This window comes from Mchenga conophoros, linkage group LG6 (assembly GCF_057382185.1).
Source record: "Mchenga conophoros isolate Kocher_MC1m ecotype Shallow Benthic linkage group LG6, M_conophoros_male_GT1.1, whole genome shotgun sequence".
Taxonomy (NCBI): domain Eukaryota; kingdom Metazoa; phylum Chordata; class Actinopteri; order Cichliformes; family Cichlidae; genus Mchenga; species Mchenga conophoros.
Genome location: NC_140531.1, coordinates 2,542,843 through 2,569,070, shown reverse-complemented (window position 1 = coordinate 2,569,070; position 26,228 = coordinate 2,542,843). Strand labels below are relative to the sequence as shown.

Below are 26,228 nucleotides of genomic sequence, written 5' to 3'. Positions count from 1 at the left end.
GGAAAGCACATCCCTGCTCAGGGAGGCATCCCTATGAGGATGCTCTTCTTTGGGTAATTTCTCTTCCTCTAAACATGGCGGGTTGAGTTGGCGGCAGAGAGCTGGATTTTGGCTTCATCTGACCACAGCATTTTCTCCCAAGCCTTCTCACGGTCAAGCTAAAGGTGGAACTATCCCTGTGCCTTTGTAAGCAGGGGGACACTGCGAGTGCTGCAAGATTTCAGTGTTACCAATGATGTTCCTGGTGACCATGGTCCTAACTGCTATTAGACCATTAACTGTGTAGTTTTGGGCTGATCCACCACATGTTCACTCTCATCTCCTAAGACCAAGGTCTTGCACGGAGTGACTGATGATTGACTGATGAAACATTTTCTATTTCTTCCAATCGGAATAATTGTTACCTTTTCACCACCATCTTGGTCTTATGGTTGGTGCAGTCTCGTCTCTCGTGCGTCTTGCCCACGGTGGTGGAGCGGTCGGAATGGAAGAAACTGATTTTGTGGACAGGTGTGCTTTAGACACACAAGTTTAAGTGTCTGTAAGTAATTTACTGTTACATCTGTGCCACATGGGCACACAGCCCATCTGTGCGAGCCAGAATTCAGGGGTAGGGAGCCAAATGCTTACATCACTGTGTTTTTCTGAATTTTGGTTGATATTGTGTCTCTGCACTAAAAGCAAACTTACCAATTCTTTTTTTTGAAAATATTTTTATTGAAAAAAGAAAACAGTACTTGCAGTTACCGAAATACAATCAACCTTTCTTAATTTTCCTAAGTAAATTAACATATATATATATATATGAAAAAAAAACAACAAAAAAAACAAAAAAACAAAACACAACGCCCCCCCCCCCCCCAGTCCCACACAGATCAACATCAAACATATTAGAGGAATATAACAGTAACAAAAGTAGATTTAAACAGGCAATACCTCTAGACTAGCAAAATAAGAGATAAAGGGTTGCCACTTGTGAAAAAATTTGGCTGTGCAACCTCTCAACGTATATTTAATTTTTTCAAGTTTTAAAAAAAACATGACATCTTTAAGCCACCGGGAAATAGTAGGATACTTAGCAGACTTCCAATGCAACAATATTAGACGTCTCGCTAATAGGGATGTGAAGGCTATAATATCCCTTTGTGTGGAATCAAGTGTAAGTGAGCGAGCAGGAATCCCAAACACAGCAATCAGAGGACAAGGATGAAGAGTTACCCCAAGAACAGTTGACATAATAGCAAAATACCCTGTCCAGAAACCTTCTAGCTCAGGGCACAGAAAAAACATGTGGCTAAGGTGACAAGGAGAACCATGGCATTTATCACATTTATTTTCCACTTCTGGATACAATTCAGAAAGTCTAGACTTAGAGAAATGCACCCTGTGTATGACCTTAAATTGAATAAGTCCAAGACGAGCACAGGAGGTGGAAGATCGTATCCTCGTTATAGCCCGTTCCCAAGACTCCTCATGTATTCGAAATCCCAGTTCTTCTTCCCATGTACGCTTAAGCTTAACATTAGAGTGGTTACTAAAAGACAGAATAGCATCATAGAGTTTCGAAATGGTTCCTCTGTGATGAGGAACAAATGATAACGTAGTTTCCCACTGCTGTTCTGGAGGTAAAGAGGGGAAATTTGGGAAACACTTAGCAACAAAATTTCGAATTTGAAAATAGCGAAACAAATGGGTAACAGGGAGATTGTAACGAGAAGACAAGTTGGGAAAACTATCGAAAACACCATCCACATATAAATGTTTGAACTGTTTTATACCCTTGTCACACCACACTGAAAATGTCGAGTCCAAAAGTGAAGGGGGAAACAAATGGTTTTCGCTTAGAGGACCCGAGGAAGACGGCATTACAAAATTAAAGTGACATCTAAACTGAAACCAGATTTTGAGTGTGTTAAGAACCACCTGATTATCAGTGTACAGAGAGGGTCTCACGGGTAAAGAGGAATAGAGCAAAGCCGGTAAAGAAGAGCCCCTACATGATGATAGCTCCAATTTACACCACGACGAACCAGAAGATTTTAGCCAGTAGCAAAGTTTATGGATGTGAGCGGCCCAGTAATAGACTAAAAAATTAGGTAATGCAAGTCCTCCACTAAATCTGCATCGCTGCAGCAAAGTTTTAGAGACCCTAGGTGGCTTCCCTCCCCAAATGAAAGAACCAATAATCTTGTCCAGTGAAACAAAAAATTGTTTCGGCAAAAATAAGGGAATTGACTGAAATAAAAATAAAAATTTTGGTAAGATGTTCATTTTAACAACGTTAATCTTACCGATTAAAGAAAGGGGGAGATTACCCCATCTTTGAATATCAGATGTGACCCTAGATATAAGAGGAGACAAATTTGCTGATTTAAGGCCAGCTAGAGAGCGAGTCACGTTAATCCCTAAGTACTTAAACCCAGACGGACTGAGACGAAAGGGTAGATTGGACTGTTGAAGTTGACGTGCTGCCGTATTAACAGGAAAACACTCACTTTTCCCCAAATTCAATTTATAACCTGAAAACGAACTGAAGTTCTCCAGAATACTTAAAACAGCAGGGATGGAGCATGCGGGGTCAGTCATATATAATAACAAGTCATCCGCATACAATGATACTTTATGTGTAATTCCATTACGGATGATTCCCCTGAATACAGAAGAAGATCGCAATGTAATAGACAGAGGCTCGATGGCAATGGCAAAGAGTAAGGGAGACAAAGGGCAACCTTGACGACAACCACGACCCAGCGCAAAATAATCAGAGTAAACATCATTAGTATGAACACTGGCTTTAGGGGACGAATAAAGAAGCCGAATCCAGGAAATAAATTTATCACCAAAACCAAATTTCTCTAAAACTGCAAACAAGTACTCCCACTCCACCCTATCGAAAGCCTTTTCAGCATCTAAAGAAATCACAAGTTCAGGAAGTTCAGATAGACGCTTTGAGTAAATAACATTAAAGAGTGTACGGGTATTAAAAAACAATTGCCGTCCCTTTATAAAGCCATTCTGCTCTTCAGATATAATTCGAGGAAGCACATCCTCAAGGCGAGATGAAATTACTTTAGCCAATACCTTTGCATCGGCATTAAGCAGAGATAATGGCCTGTAGGAACCACAGGAGGTTGGGTCCTTGTCATTTTTGAGAAGGAGCGCTATGGTTGCTTGTGTGAAAGTAGGTGGTAATGAACCGGTTTCCAAGGATTCGTTAAACACAGACAAAAGCAATGGTGCCAATTTACCAATAAATGTTTTATAGAATTCAATTGGAAACCCATCCGGGCCCGGGGCTTTATTAGACTGCATAGCTGTAATTGTCATGGTCCTGAGTCTGAGGACTCAGTGTTTTGTGTTTCCTTATGCTTTTGTTCATTCCGAGTGTGTATTCTGTTGTGATTTTGCCATTTGTTAGGTTTCTGTTCTTTGCCTGCCTGCTCCCACTTCTCTGTGTTCCCTCTGTCTGTCCATGGTGTTATTGTGTCTGCCCATTATGTCTAAGTTCTCCCCGTGCTCTCTCTTCCCCCTGTGTGCCCTCTATGTATTTATGAGCCCTCGTCCCCTTTCGTGTTTATTCCATGTCTCCCCTGCCTGTTACGTTGGTGTTCTACTCGTGCTCTCTCTCCTCCTGTACTTCCTGTTTCACCTCTCCCGTCAGTGTTCAGTTCACCCCGCCCTGTCTCGTTATGATTATCAGTGTCACCTGTGTTCCCCGTGTGTTCCCACTTCCCTCGTTAACCCTCTGTGTATTTCTGTCTGCGTCTCCCTCTGTTCAGTGTGACGTCGTCCCTCATGTTGTGTGGATCTCCCTGTGTCTCTGCGTATGTTAGTTTACTTTTCCCAGTTTAGTTTTGTATTTCCTATGTTCTGCCACTCCAGCATTAAAGCTGTGATTTTGAGTTCATCTCCGTGTCTGTGAGTTTTGCGTTTGGGTCCTCCTCCTGCCTGCCACACAGCCGCGCCTTGACAGTACGACGTCACCAGATATGGACCCAGCAGCACTCAACCCACCAGAAGAACTGCGTCTGGACATAATCTACTCCGTGGAAAGACTCCTGCATCTGTGGCTCGAACATGAGGGGAAGGAATTTCGCCGTGCTGTGGAAACCAAGCTACAGCGCTTGTTCTCTGGTCTTCCCTGGCTACTCAGTGCGCTCCACCCACTCGAACAGGATTTAATCCGCAACGAGCTCCACCTTCATCCCCCAGCTGCTACTACCCACCTGCCTGAAGGGCCGGATGTGGAGCCGCTCGGCCCGTCAGAGCCATCATCAAAAAAGAAACGGCATTCACGCCGCCGACGCGCCACCCCACAGCCGGACATTCGGCCTTCTAATTCACCTTCTGTGCTGCCAGAAGCTCCGTCAGCTCCCTCGCCGCCACCCGCAGCTCAGTTAGCTCCCTCGCCGCCACCCGCAGCTCAGTTAGCTCCCTCGCCGCCACCCGCAGCTCAGTTAGCTCCCTCGCCGCCACCCGCAGCTCAGTCTCCTGTGTCCCCGCTAGCTCAGCCATTAACTCCACCACAAGCTCCATTTTCACCTCTACCATCGCTTCAGTCATCAGTTCGGTCTGCCACTCAGTCGCCCTTAGCTCCATCATCCACACTACCACCTGTTTCTCTTCCACCACAACCGTCACTACACCCAGCCACTCAGGCTGCTACTCAGTCAGTCATTCAACCCATAGCCCTGCCGTTAATATGCTCTGTAGCTGAGCCACTAGCCGCCCGACCCGCAGCCACTTCAGCCACTCCTCCACCCGTCACACCTCCACTACAACCATCACTGCAGTCTCTAGCGCAGTCACCTGCAGCTCTGCTTTCCCCAGTGCAGTCTCCAGTGTCCCCAGTGCAGTCTCCAGTGTCCCCAGTGCAGTCTCCAGTGTCCCCAGTGCAGTCTCCAGTGTCCCCAGTGCAGTCTCCAGTGCAGTCTCCAGTGTCCCCAGTGCAGCCTCCTGCAGCCCTGCTTTCCCCAGAACAGTCTCCAGTGTCCCCAGTGCAGCCTCCTTTAGCACAGTCACCCACTCAACCACCAGCACCACAACCGTCACTACCTCTAGTTCATTCCCCTGTGAAGTCATTAACTCCACCACCTACTCCACCCTCACCACCACCGTTACTACAGACATCAGTTCAGTCCCCTGTGCAGTCATTTACTTCTCCACCGTTAGCAGCTCAGGTCCCCGTGTGTCCAGCAGCTCAGGTCCCCGTGTGTCCAGCAGCTCAGGTCCCCGTGTGTCCAGCAGCTCAGGTCCCCGTGTGTCCAGCAGCTCAGGTCCCCGTGTGTCCAGCAGCTCAGCTCGCACCTGAACCTTTGGCCCAGTTCCCCGTAGCAGTGCGGTTTTCTAGCCAGCTTAACATTGAGCCCGGGGTCCCAATCCTCTCTGGCTCTACTTCAGCTCCTGCTGGAAGCTCGGATGAGCTCATCCAGGACTCCGCGGCTCCCACGCCGCCATCTACCTCGTCCGCTGGGGGTTCCAGTGAGCCCGGCCAGCACCTCCCTGTCTCCGCTGGAGGGTCCGAGAGGCCCGTTCAGCCTCCTGTCTCCGCTGGAGGGTCCGAGAGGCCCGTTCAGCCTCCTGTCTCCGCTGGAGGGTCCGAGAGGCCCGTTCAGCCTCCTGTCTCCGCTGGAGGGTCCGAGAGGCCCGTTCAGCCTCCTGTCTCCGCTGGAGGGTCCGAGGGGCCCGTTCAGCCTCCTGTCTCCGCTGGAGGGTCCGAGGGGCCCGTTCAGCCTCCTGTCTCCGCTGGAGGGTCCGAGGGGCCCGTTCAGCCTCCTGTCTCCGCTGGAGGGTCCGAGGGGCCCGTTCAGCCTCCTGTCTCCGCTGGAGGGTCCGAGGGGCCCGTTCAGCCTCACGCCGCATCAGCTGGAGGGCCCGAGGAGCCTGTCCAGCCGCCATCTGCGACCGCTTCGTCATCGCCTGGGCCAGCCTCTGCAGCTCCGCCTGGTCCGGCCTCAGCCTCTGCAGCTCCGCCTGGTCCGGCCTCAGCCTCTGCAGCTCCGCCTGGTCCGGCCTCAGCCTCTGCAGCTCCGCCTGGTCCGGCCTCAGAGTCTTCGTCTGCTGCAGCCTCCTCAGAGTCTTCGTCTGCTGCAGCCTCCTCAGAGTCTTCGTCTGCTGCAGCCTCCTCAGAGTCTTCGTCTGCTGCAGCCTCCTCAGAGTCTTCGTCTGCTGCAGCCTCCTCAGCCTGTGCTTCGCCTGGTCCTGTGCCCTCCGGGCCTCGGCCGGTGCGCCTGACACTGGAGAGCCGCCGCCGCTGCCTTCCGCGCGGCCGGCCCCCTGAACTGCGCCGTCATCGCCTGAGTGGCCGCCGTCGCCTTCCGCACGGCCGGCCCCCGGACCGCCTTCGCCTGAGTGGCCGCCGTCACCTTCCGCACGGTCGGCCCCCGGACCAGCGCTGTCATCGTCGCCGCCGCCTCCCGCGCGGTCGGCCTCCTGAACTGCTCCGTCGTCTCCTTCACCGCCGCCGTTGCCTTGCGCACGGCCGGCCTCCTGAACTGTTTCCGCGTCGCCGCCGTTGCCTTGCGCACGGCCGGCCTCCTGAACTGTTTCCGCGTCGCCGCCGTTGCCTTGCGCACGGTCGGCCCCCTGAACTGCTCTGTGTTTGGGTTATTTTCTTGGGCTCCGGTGTTTGCTGTGCTCTTTTGTTTTCTGTTCCGGGCCCTCCTTCCTGGGCCCCCGCCGCCCGCCCTGGGTTGTTTTCTGTTTGGTTTTGTTTTTCTGTGTTTGGGCTGTCTGGAGCCAGCCCTTGAGGGGGGGGTACTGTCATGGTCCTGAGTCTGAGGACTCAGTGTTTTGTGTTTCCTTATGCTTTTGTTCATTCCGAGTGTGTATTCTGTTGTGATTTTGCCATTTGTTAGGTTTCTGTTCTTTGCCTGCCTGCTCCCACTTCTCTGTGTTCCCTCTGTCTGTCCATGGTGTTATTGTGTCTGCCCATTATGTCTAAGTTCTCCCCGTGCTCTCTCTTCCCCCTGTGTGCCCTCTATGTATTTATGAGCCCTCGTCCCCTTTCGTGTTTATTCCATGTCTCCCCTGCCTGTTACGTTGGTGTTCTACTCGTGCTCTCTCTCCTCCTGTACTTCCTGTTTCACCTCTCCCGTCAGTGTTCAGTTCACCCCGCCCTGTCTCGTTATGATTATCAGTGTCACCTGTGTTCCCCGTGTGTTCCCACTTCCCTCGTTAACCCTCTGTGTATTTCTGTCTGCGTCTCCCTCTGTTCAGTGTGACGTCGTCCCTCATGTTGTGTGGATCTCCCTGTGTCTCTGCGTATGTTAGTTTACTTTTCCCAGTTTAGTTTTGTATTTCCTATGTTCTGCCACTCCAGCATTAAAGCTGTGATTTTGAGTTCATCTCCGTGTCTGTGAGTTTTGCGTTTGGGTCCTCCTCCTGCCTGCCACACAGCCGCGCCTTGACAGTAATAGCTTTTAATACTTCTTCAACAGATAATGGGGAGTCCAATTGCCCCGCATCATTAGCACCAATAACAGGGTTTGAAAGATTATGAAGAAATGCATTCATTTTAGCTTTATCCGTGGGAAATTCGGACCTGTACAACAAAGAGTAAAATGTTTTAAAGGTAGAATTAATTTCCAAGGGATCTGTAGTAATATTGTCATCAGAGTGTTTAATAATGGGGATCACACGCGAGGAGGCCTGACGTCGTAACTGATGTGCCAACAAGCGACTAGCCTTGTCACCATATTCGTAATATGAGCCACGACTGCGTAGTAATAAGTGCTCAGCCTCTTTGGTTGACATAAGATCAAATTCTGCTTGCAAATCAAGGCGCTGCTTCAGTAATTCTGGAGAAGGGTTCAGTGTATAACTTTGATCAAGGTTACTAATTGCAGCTATAAGTTCTTTAAGCCTGGCATTAATCTTTTTATTAGCACGGACAGAGTAAGAAATAACTTGACCTCTCAGGTAGCATTTAAGAGTCTCCCATAGCAGAGAATATGAGACAGAATCATCCTGATTGAAGGACAAGAACTCCTCAATAGAGCCTGAAATAAATTCACAAAATTCTTTATCCGCCAGAAGGAGAGAGTTAAATCTCCAAAGTGGAGGGCTACGTTTATGGGTAGAAAGATGAACATCCAATAGCAGAGGAGAATGATCAGATATTACAATACCAGAATAGTCGGAAGAATTAACACATGAATTAAGAGTTCTGTCGATGAAAAAATAATCAATCCTGGAATAAAACTGGTGGACCTGAGAGAAGAATGAAAATTTTTTGATTGAAGGGTTGCGAAATCTCCATGGATCAACAAGATCATTCTGTTTCATAAAATCTGAGAATGTTTTAGACATAGATGATTGAGTCAAATTACGAGGACTAGATCGATCCAAAATTGGATCAAAAACACAATTCAGATCACCACCAAGGATAAGCAAATGTGTATTCAGAAAGGGGATGTTACTCAGCAATCTATTAGCGAATTCAGCATCATCAAAATTCGGGGCATATACATTTACCAACAAAACCTTTTTCTGCATTAGGGTACCAGCAACAATGATGTATCTACCGTTCCTATCAGCGACAACATTGGTCAAAGTGAATTGAACTTTCTTATTAATGAGAATGGCCACTCCTCTAGCCTTCGAATTAAAATTTGAGTGAAAGACCTGACCTACCCAAGGGCAATATAACCTATAATGATCCTTAATGCGAAGATGAGTCTCCTGTAAAAATGCTATGTCAGAATTTAGACGTTTCAAGTGAGTAAAAACCTTAGTCTCCTCATACCAGGTTGAGATGCAAATGAGGAGACTTCACTCAGGCAAGTCTGCTGGACCAGACGGAGTGAGTCCCCTTGTCCTCAAGGCCTGTGCCCCCCAGCTGTGTGGAGTCTTTCATAAACTGTTTATGCTGAGTCTGAGTCTGCAGAGGGTCCCGGTGATGTGGAAGACATCATGCCTCGTCCCTGTACCAAAGACGCCTCGTCCCAGTGGCCCCCAGGATTATAGGCCCGTGGCACTGACCTCCCACATCATGAAGACCCTGGAAAGGCTCATCCTGGACCAGCTGCGACCCATAGTAAGACCACATCTGGATCCCCTTCAGTTCGCTTATCAGCCTCGTCTCGGAACAGAGGACGCCATCATCTACCTGCTCAATCGTGTCTACACCCATCTGGACCAGCCGGCGAGCACTGTGAGGGTCATGTTTTTTGACTTTTCCAGTGCTTTCAACACCATCAGGCCGACCCTCCTGGGTGATAAGTTAGCAGCGATGCAGGTGGATGCTTCTCTGGTGTCCTGGATTGTTGATTACCTGACAGGAAGACCACAATATGTACGTCTCCCACAGTGTGTGTCTGACAAGGTGATCAGCAACACAGGGGCACCACAGGGGACTGTCCTCTCCCCCTTCCTCTTCACCCTCTACACCACAGACTTCAGCCACTGCACAGAGACCTGCCATCTTCAGAAGTTTTCTGATGACTCTGCGGTGGTTGGATGCATCAGCAGGGATGATGAGACAGAGTACCGGGCTGTGGTCGACTCCTTTGTCACGTGGTGTGAGCAGAATCATCTGCAGCTCAACGTGGCAAAGACCAAGGAACTGATCGTGGACTTCAGGAAGACCAGGAAACACTTGACCCCTGTTTCAATCCAGGGGGTCAGTGTTGACATTGTGGAGGACTATAAATACCTTGGAGTACACATTGACAATAAACTGGACTGGGCTAAAAACACCACAGCACTTTACAGGAAGGGCCAGAGTCGTCTCTATTTTTTGAGGCGACTGAGGTCCTTCAACATCTGCCAGAAAATGCTCAGGATTTTCTATGAGTCTGTTGTGGCCAGTGCGATCCTCTATGCTGTTGCATGCTGGGGGAGCAGGCTGAGGGTCGCAGATGCCAACAGACTTAATAAACTGATCCGTAAGGCCAGCAATGTTGTGGGGATGGAGCTGGACTCCCTCAAGGTGGTGTCGGAGAGGCGGATGCTGTCCAAGATAAAGACAATGTTGGATAACACCTCCCACCCACTCCATGACATGTTGGTCAGTCACAGGAGCTCGTTCAGTGAGAGACTGAGATTACCGAAAAGCACCACTGAACGACACAGGAAATCATTCCTGCCTGTGGCCATCTCCCTGTACAACGCATCCACTTAACACACTGTTTGCTGCTACAACTACACATGTTTCTTTTCCAAATATTTATTTATGAGTGACTTATGTATGTATGTATGTATATATATGTATATATTGTACTATTCTTAGTTAGTGTATTGTCTGTCTTGTCTTAATGTTGGTTTAAAATGGAGCACTGTAACAAAAAATAATTTCCCCCAGGGATCAATAAAGTATTCTGATTCTGATTCTGATTCTTAACAGGGTTACCCATACCTCTGATATTCCAACTAATGAATCTAAGAGGCATACCTGACCCAGCAATGCTGGGGTCTATATTTCCATTAACCATTTACAAAAAGGAAGAGGAAAAAGACCAAACCAAAATGCCAGTGGCCATGAAGAGCCGAAATGGGACAGCCCCCCCCCCCCCAACCCAACCCTGAACACAAATACACCCCCAAGTCTCCACAGAACAGAACAAAGGAGACAGCAGTGTACCCCCAAAGTAGCAAAAATGATTCACCAAAGTGACTGGACTAATTGTTGTCTAAATAAAAATAAAAGCGAGAGAGGGAAAAATAACCTCTCACCAACTTCTCTACAGCATAACAGTGTGCGCGTAACAGTAAACATGTTTTTTTTTAAAAGGGAAAAAATAAAAAGGAAACCAACCAACCAAAAAAAGATCTCACAGTACAAAATATGACTTCCTCAGAAGGAGAACTTTCCAACAAATCACCGAAAGTGCATAAAATTTAAAAAAACAAAAAACAAAAACAACCAAACAAAAAAATAAATAAATAAAATTTTAACAGAAACGAAAAACAACTCAGTCCTATGCAAATCAATGCAGCAAGCTTGGAGAAGATTGTGCCGGACTGGTCCGAAGTTCAAGAGTATATTATATGATCCAGTTTCAATAAATAACAATGAAAATAAAAGGAACCAGCACACCAACAGTACAATAACCAGCACAATGGCCTAAGAAAACAATGCACGGGTGACGTTAAACCTAAGGAGAGCGTGAACCCTTAGCAGCATTACAGCATCAAACTGAGGAGCTAACGAGGCTCACCCAGAAATCAAAGTTTTGACATAATCACTGGCCTCCTCTGCCGAAACAAAGTCCTTCTCGACACCCTTATATGTGATGCGGAGTCGCGCTGGATGAAGCAGGCCATACCGAACACCGTCAATGCCACGGAGTTGCTGCCTGACCGTGTTGAATGCAGCACGAGCCCGTGCCACCCTGGCGGTGTAGTCGGGGAAGACTGAGATGGTCCGATCTCCAACTTTAATCTGTCGGCGTTCTCTAGCACGTCGTAAAATGTCGACACAGTCAGTGTGGTAATGAAACCTGCATACAATGGCTCGTGGACGGTCGCCAGGCTTAGGTGCGGGTTGGAGGGTCCTGTGCGAACGATCCAAAAGCGGCTCCTTCCCCAGATCAAATGCTTCTTTTAGCAAGGAAGCTACGGCGGCAGTGGTGCACGTGTCAGGGCCCTCCGGTACTCCCACTATCCTAACATTGTTGCGCCGCGATCTGGACTCCAAATCTTCACACTTACTTTCCAGCTTGGCTACATGAGCTGTGAGACCCTTGATAGTGTTTTTCATCTCAGCTATATCATCAGAGCAGACAGTAAGTGCGTGCTCCATCTCCTTCACCGTACCTTTTAGCTCAGACATGGTAGCGTCATTTGCAGCTTTATCGATCGCCAGCTGCGTCTTCACCGCCTGCAGGTCGAACTTAATGGTAGACAAAGCATCACCCAGAGTATCCTGAAGTTCCTTTTTAAAGATGTCGGCGATATCTTTCCTCAGCGAAGCCAGCAACTCGACCTTGAGAGCCTCAATATCAGGATTAGCTTGACATGTGGGGGGCTTTGCAGGAGACGACGGCTCACTCGAGGGTGTGGTCGCGGTTTGCAAACTAGGCCTCAGTTGTGTCTGAATAGTACTGCGGGTTTTAACATTTTTTGCTGCCATTTTACGCCGGCCCGAGTAAAACTTCTCAACAAGACAATCCACAAACCAAAACAGGACTGAAAATACGGCCAAAACGCGCGAATAAATAACAATTTAATCGAAATCGGCGGGAGCTCCCAGACTCGCGTCCTACTCCATCAAAGCTCAACCGGAAGTCAAACTTACCAATTCTACAGGGGATCTAATAATTATTTCCCCAGCTGTAAACGCTTAATTGATTTATTCTAATATGATGTGCAAATACATTTCCACAGCATCTGTTTTAGCCAGATACCTGGCTACAAGCAAGATGCAAACAATGCACTGCACTAATTCAAAGTCAATTAATCAGTAATGACCTGCACAGGCATACAGCAGTGCTGAGGGAAGTGATCATCTGTGACTCACATTGTGGGTAAATGCAGACACAATGCTACAAATATGAAAATGCATATCACAGCGGACAGTAATCGCATTACTTTCAGATGGGTTCAGTCATCAGTCGGAAAGAGACAGACTGTGTGTGTATGTGTGTGTGTGTGTGTGTGTGTGTGTGTGTGTGTGTGTGTGTGTGTGTGTGTGTGTGTTAATCCTATTTACTGCTGCTAATCTGAAAAGTTATGTCAAAGATGCCGTGTAGGTTTACCCCAACAAAACGACACATAATATTATTTTGTGTTTGCACTGAGTCGATGATCAAAGCGGTGGATGTGTGAGCAGTGCTGAGCGGTTATCCAAAAACACCTCAAATATGTTTACTGGTCTGGGGTCTGGTTGCATGTAATGAAAGAAGCCAAACATCCATTCATTGCTTAATGTGGAAATGAGGCACTCATGCATACAATTCTGTCATGACTTAGAGTCAGAAAAGAGGAAATGCACAAGTGTATGTAAAGCTGTTTGTAATTAAGGTTGAAGAGTTTAAGCATCTGGCTCCAGATAACTGCCCTCAAGAGTTCAACAGTAAAGCTGATGCGTGAACGTGTGCATGTGTCCTGTATGTACTGTTTGGTGTGCTGATAATTTCCTCTCTGCCTCCAGTGGACTGCATTGACCCCAGCTGTTCGGCCCATGGGGTGTGTATTCATGGCGAATGTCACTGTCAGCCAGGCTGGGGTGGAGCCAGCTGTGAAATTACCAAGGCCATGTGTCCAGACCAGTGTTCAGGCCATGGCACCTACAATGCAGAGACCAGCACATGTGCCTGCGACCAGAACTGGACTGGAGCTGACTGCTCTTTAGGTGTGTGCACTGTTTACCTGTCTATGTCCACATTTCATATTCTTATTTCTCAGAATGAAACCTTCTGTTGAAGCATGTGTAAAACCAGAATACTGTACAGATGTGTTATGAGGGGATTTAGAAGTGAAGTGACCGCCATAAAAAATCCAAATCAGTTACAAATTAGAAGCTACTTGAGACGACAGTGTTAGAGGTGCCCTGAACGCTGCAGTACTGGACGCAATGCAACCAAGAAGATTTAAGGTAAATAAAAAAGTTTCATTTTATTTTTCAAACTCCAAAAGAGAAATAAAGTCAGACTGTCATCACTTAGTATTGGCCTGTACTACAGAAATCAGCATGTTGCATGAAAATGTTGTTAACTCTTTAACAAAACTTAGCACACACAGTAGTGTTACCTACAAAATGCTCACCGTCAACATTTTCCACATGTTTTTCTCTACAATTGCAGCAAATGATGCAATAATATTCATACACACGATACACATGTTGCAATCACATTTAATTCATTTCTATCCAGTTTATTTATATAGCACCAAATTACAACAAGTCACTTTTTTCTTTATCCAGAGTACAATGATTGTGGTGCACAGCATACATCTTTAACAGCTTTAAAAAACAAGAACGGGATGCACGGCATCCATCTCCAATGCACACAGGTATACAACAGGGTCAAAGATCACATATGTCCCTCGGGAAGCTGCACCCTGAGCAGACACTTTTCTGTAGCTGTGCAGGAGCGGCTAGCATGCTGCGAACCCAAGCTTCAGGAAAATAAAGACGTTCTGAGCTCCTTCAGTGCACTCAAACACACAAATTAACACAGTGACTTGTAGTAATCTGTACTGAGCTTTTCCTGAACCTCACTGTACGTAAAGACATCATTTGGCGTGCACAGGGTGCAGTCCAGGACGCAGCTGCGGGTGAAATAAGAACAGAGTGCATCAGTGTGCGTGCACGTGCTTATATCGGTTCTGCAGTCGATGAAGTAATTTCTCTTTGTTACTGTTACAGAGGTGTGTGAAGTGGACTGTGGCAGACATGGAGTGTGTTACGGCGGCGTATGCCGCTGTGAGGAGGGCTGGACTGGAAGTGTGTGTGACCAAAAGGCCTGCCACCCACTGTGCAGCAAGAACGGAGTTTGTAAAGACGGGAAGTGTGAGTGTGACCAGGGATGGACAGGGGAGCACTGCAACATTGGTGAGTGGATCACACACTCGCACACACACAACATAACTTAGCATTACAACTACATGTAAATAATCCAGTTGGACACAGCAGAGTAGCGCACAGCCTTGAACAACACTACAGATATCTTAGATGAGCTCTTTTCACTGATTGGTCCCGGTGCCATTGTTAACCAGCCTATCACAGTTTCTCATCTTTGTGGTTGCTCTCAGGGAAAATTATGCTGCTGATAATGTGGATGTACATGTTTGTGTTAGTTTGTTGTTTTCCAGTAAAACATCTTAATCTGGGCTCAAAGCAGAATTTCCCCTTAGGATCGCTCTAGGTAACTGCTTTTTTGTAGCTGGTGTTAGTTACCAGCACTTGATCTGCTCAGCGCTGCAATTAATAACATCCAGAAAGATTATGGTCTTATAAATATCTATCCAGCACACAGTCACAGGAAGTTATCAGTGTAGTCCTCAAGAAGATCTTTCATCTGCATCCATGATCAAAAATAAACAGGGACCAGAAAACATCCAGAGAGTCTCAGAGAAAACACTAATGCAGCTACCGGGGCATGTGCTAAGTGACTTGAGCAAGTAGTGAAGACGGTTGTTTTTTTATTAGACATCAGCATGACTGAGCCAGTCGACTAAAGAGCAGCTGTTGCCTGTATCGCTGCTGCAGACACTGGATTATGACTGTGATGATCAGTTAAGCGTTCCTTGGTAGGAATCGTCTGTAACCGCTACAGTTGCATCGTATGTTGATCCATGTTAGAAATGCAGAGATGTAAAGAATTACTTCCAGATTCATGAAACTGGGTGATTTCATATCTCAGCTTGGAAACAGCACACCTGACATCGTAACCGATCAATACAAAATAACTGGATTGGTCCTGATAAGCGTTGTTTGCTCTTCGTGGTCACTTTCAGTTAGATCTCTTTTCTTTGCTTCCTCCTATCTGAACTAAATCCTCTTTATTTATGTCTTTTTTCTTCCTTTTTCCTGTCTTCTTAAAGCTCACAATCCGGATATTAGAGTTAAAGGTACTGTACACTGTTTTAAAAACTCTTCTTGTCACTGTTATCACGAGTTTTTTCCTTTTCCTCTCTTCATCCTTTGCTTTTTTTGTTAAAGCTGAACTTTAGCTGCACCAGCGATAGAGTTTATTGATGTATTTACTGGATGCTACAGCTGGGCCCCAAAGAGGGCGAAGTCATCAAACCAGTTTACACGAGCTGTAATAACAGCTTGACTTACAGAAACACATTTCCCTGTTACTGTTGTATTCAGTCCCTGTGTGATACTGCATGTCTGATGTCATACTGGCTTTGAGTGACTTGGGCCATCTGAGCATTTTACTTTGAGCAGACAGGACCTACACAAGCACAGGCAAAATCAGTATTGATGTCTTTGATGTAGACCATGAAATCTTGGCCTCAGTTTTATTTACACAGCACCAAATCACAACAACAGTCACCTCAAGGAGCTTTATACTGTAAGGTCGACCCTACAATAATACATACAGAGGAAACCCAACAATCATGTGACCCCCTGTGGGCACTTTGGCGACAGTGGGAAGGAAAAACTCCCTTTTAACAGGAAGAAACCTCCAGCAGAACCAGGCTCAGGGAGGGGCGGGGCCATCTGCTGTGATTGGTTGGAGTGAGAGAAGGAAGACAGGATAAAGACATGCTGTGGAAGAGAGACAGAGGTTAATAACAGATATGATTCAATGCAGAGAGGTCTGTTAATACATAGTGAGTGAGAAAGGTGACTGGAAAGGAAAAACTCAATGCATCATGGGAATCCCCCAGCAGCATAACTAAGGGAGGATTCAGGGTCACCTGGTCCAGCCCTAACTATATGCTTTAGCAAAAAGGAAAGTTTGAAGCCTAATCTTGAAAGTAGAGATAGTGTCTGTCTCCTGAATCCAAACTGGAAGCTGGTTCCACAGAAGAGGGGCCTGAAAACTGAAGGCTCTGCCTCCCATTCTACTTTTAAATACTCTAGGAACAACAAGTAGGCTTGCAGAGCAAGAGCGAAGTGCTCTAATAGGGTGATATGGTACTACAAGGTCATTAAGATAAGATGGGGCCTGAATTCTGGATTTAACAGGGAGCCAATATTAGAGAAATCTGCTGTGTCTTTACTGCTGGTCTTCCTGTGAGCTGCTTCCTCCTTTGTCCTGTCCACGTGTATTTGCTACACAGTCAAATGTTCTCATAACTGTCACTGAATTTAAGCAGCTGTAATTTGACTCACACAATTGCCTTTTGCGTTAAAGATGTAAGTCGTACTTTAGTTTACACAAGGCAATCATATCATTAGAAGTACAATTTTAATTTCAGTGTTATTTTAAGTAATATTCTGTTATTCCAAGAATATTTACAGATTAAATCTGTAAATATTCCAGAGGCAGAGCTCTAGGATAGCAATGCAGTATCAGCCACCAAAGTGATTGTGGTTATATACGATCGTTTTTGGATCGTTACTGTTTCTGGAGGGATTCTCTAAGTCGACGTTTCTGTTGGCTGCTGGGGCAAGAAGATGAAGTGACCGAGCAGGAACCAGCAGCGTTTAACCTGAGATAGGTCAAGGAGTTCTCCAGAGATGATAACCCAGAGCGTGGCAGGCTAAGGAAGTAAATAGCTTCCTGGCAGGACTCGAGCAACTGATTCTCTGAGTTTTAGGCCTCTACCCTGCACAGTATTAACTCTTACAATTACACTGAATGATTTTCTAAAACCACAGTTATGTTTCTTTTAACCAGTTTCAAAATTGTTTCTCCCTAAAATCTGCTTCCAGCTCTGTGTATTGATTCTCGTGCTCTGCAGGCATGTTTCCAGGGTTTTATATATATATAACAAACTCTGTGAAACCTCTTCATGCAGCCTCCAGTTTCAGCCTGAAAAGGCATCTCTTTAAAACAGGGTCCTGCTGAGTCAGCCCAGTTTTGATTATCTATCTGCCAGCATGACGCTGTTCTGATTCAATCTTCACAAAACATTGAATTCCTTCATGGAAAAAAGTTAACGGTAAAAACATTTGTCCAGGAGTAAGTACAATTTCTCCAACACCTGAGCTGCTAGTATTAGCTGAAAGGTGGAAGTGTGTTTTGGACCCAAATTTTAATTAACAGTTAATTTCCTGCAGCTCTGATTTGGGCCTCTGACTAGAAGTGGGTTTAAAAAATCGATTTCCCGATTCCAAACGATTTTAGTTTAAACAAAGCGACTTCAAGTCTGAAGTGATTTTTAAATGTATTTTGCCAGAAACGCCAGAATCTCAGCTTAAAGCTCACAAAACTGTTTCCACCAAACAGCTAAAGCAGCAAACGATCAAAGACGTGAACGCAGTCGTGTGCTGAACGCCGGCAGATTCTGAAGCTGCAGGTTTCGTCACTCTGACCACAATTCACTGAACCAGCAGCAGAACAAGATCAAAAGTAGCTTCATGTTTTCAAGACATTGTCATTTATTTCCTTCTTACTTTTGCTGTTTCACTTCCACCAGGATAAACTCACACTTCCTGCACAGCTCTCTCTCTCAGTGTACTCAGAGACCAGTTACCATAAAATCTGTTTTCTGCATTATTCGCTGCTTTTTACGCATCAGTCTGCCGCTGTGTTCAGCGCTGTCAACGCGGCTTTTTCCATTTGACCTCCGACTAGAAAGCCTCATTTCTGGCGTTCAATACCAAAGAAATGCAAACTTTTTAAAATGATACCAAATTGTAAAACTCTCAGCTGCGTCTCTAATCAAACCTCAGCAGCGTCAGGTAATGTTCGCATGTTGATTCATGGCTCATCTGCTATAAAAGCCCGGCCAGGAAAATCTCCTTCATGTTTTATCCTCAGTTGCTTTGACACAAACACATCTGCTGTGATGTTCACACCTCTGAAGTCTCACAGTGTCAGCTTTGTTTGTATACACAGTTAGAAACATAATAATTATGATCATTTATCAGTACATATCCATAATACTTCTGACTGTCTGAGCCTAAACTGAATCGAATCAGTTGTAGAAATCAGTGACGACACCTCGCCCGGGCTGCCATGTTAAGTAACATTAAACCTGCAGTGCAGAACTTTGTTTGCACACCTCAGCTATAAAAGGCTGATGGGCTGTTGTCGTCACCCCACCGGGCGAGTGGGCAGGCGGACAGCACGGACACCCAACTCAAGAACAAGGCGACAAAATTCTAGGTCCATCAGTGGCTTTAAAGAGGCCAGGGGAGTCATGGCTCACTTTTGGAACCAACTACTGTTTTGGCACTTTTGCATTTTGTTCATTTCTTCATCTCTGTGGCTGCACATGCTTTATCGTGCACTAAACTATGCTACACCTCCTGCTTTAAAGACCTTAATCTAGTAGTTTAGAGGAACAGCAGCACAGGCTGTGGTGACAGCTGCTCGATCCTCTTACAGAAGGTTGGTAACCTGCACCAGATAGTTTGTCAGTATAAAACCAGTTGCTACGTTGTGTACAACATGACAGCTGTTGCATTGTCATTAGCTTTGTCCTTCTTCTCTCTTCTGAGACCTAACATGTGAATGACGTATTTACACTGCTGTGGTTCAACTTCTTTCTTTATCATTTCATTGCTGTGATCCTAGCTCTTCCTCCCTGCCTCCTCTTCCTTTGGTTGCCATCTTCATTTATCGATCACAGACTAAATATTTGGCAGTGTTGGTTTTGTTTCACTTTACTTTTCTCCCTAATTTTCCTCCCTCTCTCCCTCGTGCCCTCTCCTATTCTCAGGATATAAAGGTAACTCCTGCTAAAGAACAATAAAGGCCTTACTGTCCCAGAATACAATGACTTCACACTCTGCTTTATAACATATTTTTGGTTAAGTCCATTTCGTTTTAGGTTTTGTCTTTTCCTTTCGCTCACTGTTTTCCAGTCATTCTCAGTGCTCGGTTTAGCTAGACTTGTATTGTCGTATATTCTATTTCTGTGTTTTTTTCTGGTCATTCCTTTTCCTGTCTCTGACTCTCACACACGAAACAGACCATAGATAGATTCACACGAGAGCAGTGAATACAAATAAAAAGTGCACGCACAGTCATAAAGCAAAGGTGTGCGACTCCTGTTTCGTCTTGCATCCACAAGCCTGATATATGTGTTAAATAAGCCAGTTGCTGTCCTCCTGTCTTCGATCTGTCTTCACTTTCCTCCCCCCCAGTCTTTATCTCCATTCCTTGTTCTGGGCTTTGCTTGGTTCTGGTTCTCACTGTTATAATCAGCCTATCTGATTGCCAGCCTCACTGTCGATTTTGTGAATGAGGAATGCCAAACAGAGGCATAAAGTATAGTCTGTGGAGCGCGCAGTCCTCCCTATACTTTGTGCTCTGCCTTTATGTCTACCTGTTGTGTTTTCACATGGATTTAAACTCGCTGCGTTATTTCTTTGCCTGACGAGAAGAACGAGCACAGATGAATCCATATTTCTGAAACAAGCATCCTGTTGAATGGAAATTTCAGTCTTTGTCAGTTCACTGGGTGTTAAAATTCCCTCTGATGTCATTTCCTCTGACAGACAAAGCCTTCAGTTTGACATGTTGAGACTTTTTTCGTTTGCCTTTATTCATTTGGTTTGTTTCTGTGGCCTGTTTCCTATTATGCAGCATTTCTTTTTCTTTGTTCGCAGATGAAAAGAAAACTTCTCATTTTGCACTAATTAAAGCCGAGCAGCACGCCGTGGCCATTTTGGCTGCTGGCAGTTCTAGCAGTTCATGTGAAAGTACAACATCAGTGCATTTCACCAAAGGTTGACTGTCTGTCTGTCTGCCAGTCTGTGTCTCTCACATGTGGGCTACTGTAATTAACTGTTTTATTTGTGTGTCAGTCTGTGAGTCCATTAATTGGAGAAATGTCCATCGAACGGGGCTGAATGCCTTTATACACATCTGAATTTAACCAGTGTGGGTTTTTGAAGCCTGGTACTTTTGTACTGAAGTTGCTGAGAGAGAGAAGATAAACTTTTTAAAGTTTTGGAAAATGTAGAAAATGTAGGAAAAAAGACGGAGTGCAATTATTTCCAAAAGAATTTAGAGTGAAAATAGTACAAACACACACAACAAACGTGGCAAATGTTGAAACAAACTATTGTTTTGGGGAAAAAACGATGAAGTTACCTTGATGTCATCTAGTGGCCTTAGTGTACTAATGCACCACAGTATCATCACCTGCTGCTATTTGAACCTTAGCCTCAAGGACGCAGCTGCATTTCACGTGTCCAGTAACAGTGATTTTAGAAGTCTTGCCCAAAGCCTCAAATACGGTCCCATCAATACAGAATTTATCTGAATAAAATCTTTTAATAGGAAGAATGCAGATCCTCTGTATCTTACACTGAGCCTGGTCATTCATCTTTACTCTGACAGACAGCCTCTCTGAGATGCTATCATCAGATCTTTAATGAATCTAATACTTTACATACATCTTACATTGTTCCACAACTCACCAACAGTTGGTTGGTTGTTTTCTTTAGTATTAAACAACCTCTCCGTTTGCTTTTTGCAGCTTTCTAGTAGGGCTGGACGATATGGCCTAAAATCCATATCTCGGTATAATTTGAAGCACGTGCGGTAACGATATATATCTCGATATATTCTTTTCTTCTGTATAATGTATTTTCCACACTATAAGGACTTAAAATCCTTTAATTTTCTCAAAAATCGAGAGTGTGCCTCATGTATGAATTCTGGTTGTGCTTACTGACCTCGAACCGATTTTGGCTGCAGAAATCTGTTAAAAATGTTTTAGTACAACTTTGGTAAGCCGCACTGTTTGATGGATGTCAGAGCATTACGGCTGCCGTAGTGAGGAGCTTCACGGAGTAATCTGGGTCCAAAACTCCGTCCGCTTCAGGTCCCAAAGTCAAAGTTAAAAACAGTCTAAAGTCTTTCATCTTTAATTAAATCATCAGCGTTGCTGCTTTACCAGGTGTAACAGTTAAGTTTAACATCCAGGCATCCATGAAAACAGATTTATTGAATTACAAGTTAACAGGAAGTTAGCTCGCTAGTTTCCACCTAAACATGATATAGCATGTTCTGACTGAGAGATTTTTGAAACTAATTCAAACGTACAGCTCTGCTATCACTTCCAAAATAATGAAGACAGAAAACTAAACAGCAGTGGCGTTTGTAGGGTTACTGACGTTGGGCTAGCTGGTATATAATGTTGTGCTACGTGATTGCTAGCGACACAGCTATGTTAGCATAACATTAGCACAGTGAAGCTGGAGGATGAAGCTAACTTTTCTTCCACTCGATAAAAGTTAACGTGAAGGTTTCTGGTGGTCAGGCACAAATGCAATCGCATAGCAGGATGCTGTACACGGGCCAAACGTCAGTCAGGAGAACAACTGAGATTATTCATCCACAATACGAGGTTAGTTATTAATATACTGCAACAACATGGGAACAGAGCAGCTGCGAGAGAATTCAACATTAATGAATCGATGTTACGGAAGTGGAGGAAGCGCAGTTTTTGGCTTTCCCCATATTTCAAGAGTGCTTCATCTCTTTGCTGTGACTGTTGCCCGTCATAATTTGCAGATGATAATGGTTTTAGCCGCTGCGATGCTTTCAACCAAAACAGGCGCAGCTTGATGACATCATCAACATGTGCTATCGCGATAGAGCGGTATAGTCAAAATCTCTATCGTTGGCCAAATTTATATCGTTTCTATCGTATATCGTTTATATCGCGCACTCGTACTTTCTAGTTTTAATTATTGGAAATCGTTGCATTCTGTGCATTTCCATTTTACACCAACAACCTTTTATGTCTGTTAGAATCATTTCTGAATAGCATCTGAAACCGCATTTATACTATGATGGGATGTTTTCTAAAATGTTCTAAACTGACAGCTGGTATAAACATTTGTTGAATGAAACAGATCGATTTTGGCTGTAGCACCGATCCAGCCCAGTCTCAGCCCTATCAGAATCCAAAGGCCAGCTTAACCAAAATTAAGTCCTGTTTATTTTTTCTATTTGATCCTTTTGGATGAATATTTATTGTAGCCCATGTGTGTATTTTTTGCTTGTTGGTGGGTTTTGTCAGATGTTTGAATTGAAGAGTCAGCTCAGTGTGGTGCAGCAGAGTCCAGACTCAGTCCTGTGGGGGCCTCCAGTGCCCCTCTGGCTGTTTTTGACTTTTTCGTCCCATCATGGTCTCGGTGCTGTTTCAGAGGTTTTTCCAAGTCAAGAGGGAAACTCCGAATATGTATCGTTTTTAGCATGAACGTGGCCCTAAATTAAATAAATAATAATGATCTCCTCTCACAGCAATTCAGTACAAAAATATCATCACCTCACTTCAAAGACGTATATAGGTTTAAGCCTGTCTTCACCCTGACGGTCATCATGGTCCCCTCCTTTATTCCCACTGCTGTGACTTTGCTAACTGTGCTTGTCCCCTGTGCCCAGAGGGTTGTCCAGGTCTCTGCAATAACAATGGACGATGCACCTTGGAGGCCAGCGGATGGCACTGCATCTGCCAGTCGGGATGGAGAGGGGCGGGGTGCCACGTTGCCATGGAAACACTATGTACCGACAGCAAGGACAACGAAGGAGGTATGTTTGTGTAGATACACTAAAAGTGGGGAGACAGATGGTTAAATGTATGAACAGATTTGTTTGACGGCTGAATGAACACAGGATAAGGACGACTACAAAGACAGACATTAGGAAGAAATGAACAGTGGACAGGTGCTTTAGAAAGTGGTCGGAGATTACTTTGAAAAGCACAGGTGAGTGCAACACCCCCTCAAAACCCTTCCCCTCCCACACGCATTAAATTGCAGGGGACCGAGGAAAAATGACACATCAGTTTGTACCATCCAATCACTTCAAGAGCTGATAACAACACTGTGTTAGAGTGGGAGAGAGTAAGTACAAAAGAGTACTTACTTACTTTGCCTGTGTATGTATGGGTGCTCAAAGTAATGCCTGATGATGAATAAATGATGAGGTGGTGACTGTGCTGCTGCCTGCTGGGCAGACACTCATGTGCTGTGTTCCAGTAAAGTGTAAAGGCTGGGCACGGCTGCCTGAACGTCTGAGTGCCTCTAACCTGCACTCTCTCTAGTATTTTTACTTTTTTGTCATTTTTCAAATCTGGTCTCCATTAGTGTTTAGAAAAATGATAAATCAGGATGCGCTTTAAGATGGTTCGACCTTGTGATTGATTTACAAACTTGAGCGTTGATCTATGCATGCTGAAACTTATTGTGACAGTGCCGTAGAAAGGTGCACCAACACTACTGGGAACTGGATCTTTTGTAGGCATTACATATGTCAGCTAACAGCTGTTTTATCCAGCAACATATGCACTGTGCCAGTGACACAGCTGGGACTACTTTTAATTTGATCACTATGTTAACAGAAAAGAAAGGAAGAGAAATCAGAGGACTGCTTTGTCAGTCAGTGTGTGTTTTTAATGTCACTGTATGCAGAATGTACACGTGGCTTTTATCAACTAATGGAGACAAACGATTTTGTTACCTTGCACTCCTCCTTCTGTCCCGACTCCTTACTTGCTCTCCTTATTCCTCCCTTCGACACGTTTAACTCGTCTGACCTAATCTTATCTGTCTGTGTGTTTCAATCTGGACACTACAACAATAATATTGTTAAAGCAAAACCTCTGAGACAGTAAAAGTTTTAAATATTATTCTAGCCTATCAGCTGACAGTATTTGTCTCTGTCGCTCTTCTTGTCTCACCTTCTTTGTCTCTCTGTACGTGCACACACGCTGCATCGGCTGCATGGTGGATCAAAACCTGATCGTATTTTCCTGCATTTATAATTCCATCAGGTTTGACAGACATCACTGGCTAAAGTACAGCCTGAAAATGTGACAGAGCGTCCACTATGTTTCACTGATGGCTGTAGACACTCGCTGTTGCGCGGCTCCTCCTCCGTACGCATGAGGACAGCACTAAAGCTGAGTGATAAAGGAGCCGCTGTCTGCAGAAAAAATTGAAAAGCTTTCAGAAGCACTGAAGACCTGCTGGTTAAGACCACTTCAAAAAATTACAAGGAAGTCTGGCTTTTTGGATGCAAAATATAAAGGGCTCCAGGAACCTTACCAGAGTTTATAAAATCATATAAATGCTGCAGATTTTAAACGTGCATTAGTACATTTCCGTCTGTTGGTCATTGAAACCTCTGTCTGAAAGACTGAACAAATTGTTTATGTAGCTGTTGCAGCTAATGCTATGCTGCCTTTGTTTGCTATGAACTGAAACATGTTAAGCTGTTCATTAGATTTCACATGTAAAGCTTTTAAACGACTATGTTTTCCCCAACTCTGTGCTAGCTTTGTGACTGTAGGGCTTGTGCATGTTTCAGATGGCTTGGCTGACTGCATGGATCCAGACTGCTGTCTGCAGCCTTCCTGTCAGAATCAGCTGTACTGCAAAGGGTCACCTGACCCAGGCGAGGTGCTCAGCCAGTCTCCATCCTCAGTGCCTCCTCAACAGGTAAGAAGATCCCGTCAGAAATCGACAAAATGACGACACCTTTCAGCATCAGATTACCCATTTATTTATTTTGCTTTTCTTAGGCTGCCAGATCTTTCTACCAGCGCATTCACTTTCTAGTTGGGCCTGAATCGACTCACATAATCAATGGTGAAAATCCTTTTAATAAAAGGTAAACATGTCTTCTGTCGTGTTTTCTCTTTTCTTTTTCTCTTACATTTTAGGGATAAAGCAGCAACATTGGCATGCACATGCAGATGTTCATTCCAAGCCATGGAAACACTGCTTTGCTGTAAATGACTGTTGGATATTGCAGACATCTTACTGTAAACTGTTTTTTTCATGACATATTTTATGGGTTCAGCTCTGCAGTAACTGGATTCACCCGTGTTCATCATTCCACACAGTGTTATTGAGCAGTTACAATAACCATGTACTCCACCTGCACATTGGCAGGGAAAAATCACACATATTCATATCTCATGCACTGCTCTTTGAAGCATAAATGATCTGTAGTCGGAGGTCAAAGTAGGTTTCATTGATGTCCTTGTTCTCTGTGATTGTTTGACTAATATTTTTTAAGCCTGCAGGTCATGGTGTATCCTATTTTTATTTAGCATAATATGAGAAGTGGTAGTTTAGCTTTGCTTTCTGTAGGCATGAAAATGATAAAACATGTTAGCAAAATCCAAATATAGTGCTCAAGGTCTGCTGTTTTCCCTTGCCAAAAGCCATTCCTGCCCACACCTGCCTCAAAGATAGCATTCATTGAGAGTGATAACAGGGAATGACAGGGGCCAGTCTGCAAATACAGAGGCTGAAAGGCAGCTCTACTGAGAGGGAAGAAACATGACAGCAATTGTGTTTGGCAATCTTTCTGCTTTTGTCATATTTTTATGATTTACTGAATATTTCATAAGAGGAGAACCTGTAATACCAAACCTGTAATAAAGTGTCCAGTGTTTCCCTAATGGGATGTACCTGCAAACGTAAAAGATTATTTTAGACATGAAAACACAGATATACTGTGTGTGTGTGTGTCTGTACTCTTTTAAGGATAAGGCTTACAGCCACAGAGATAAAACTCGTGTGATTTCTAATGGGTAGAAATGCTCAACATCTAACAAAAGACGACTCAGATGCAGGGCAGGGAATGGTTTTGGACTAAAACTGTAGGAATGTAAGGGTCTTCTGGAAGAAAATGTCAGCTGTGTCTCAGGTGATAGACTGCGCACAAATTATAAGGTCAGTGCTTTGA

At 44.8% G+C, this 26,228-nt stretch overlaps 2 protein-coding genes across 3 annotated transcripts in view; both read left to right on the top strand.

Moving 5' to 3' along the window:
• tenm3 (teneurin transmembrane protein 3) overlaps positions 1-26,228 on the top strand; it is an 810,020-nt gene that overhangs the window by 721,485 nt on the left and 62,307 nt on the right. For both annotated transcript variants that reach the window (XM_085275827.1, XM_085275828.1), the window contains 6 exons: positions 13,094-13,294; positions 14,309-14,494; positions 15,487-15,513; positions 22,914-23,060; positions 24,840-24,970; positions 25,054-25,142. In XM_085275827.1, the coding sequence (XP_085131953.1) occupies positions 13,094-13,294; positions 14,309-14,494; positions 15,487-15,513; positions 22,914-23,060; positions 24,840-24,970; positions 25,054-25,142 (781 nt within the window). The remainder of the gene's footprint in view (positions 1-13,093; positions 13,295-14,308; positions 14,495-15,486; positions 15,514-22,913; positions 23,061-24,839; positions 24,971-25,053; positions 25,143-26,228) is intronic.
• On the top strand, positions 2,447-10,363 carry LOC146571853 (uncharacterized). The gene is made up of 2 exons (XM_085278403.1): positions 2,447-6,224; positions 10,346-10,363. The coding sequence occupies exons 1-2, from the start codon at positions 3,990-3,992 to the stop codon at positions 10,361-10,363; spliced, it is 2,253 nt and encodes a 750-aa protein (XP_085134529.1). The 5' UTR covers positions 2,447-3,989.

What these genes read in the sequence shown, in the direction of transcription:
- LOC146571853 (XM_085278403.1), top strand. Translation starts at nt 3,990, where the DNA reads ATGGACCCAGCAGCACTCAACCCACCAGAAGAACTGCGTCTGGACATA.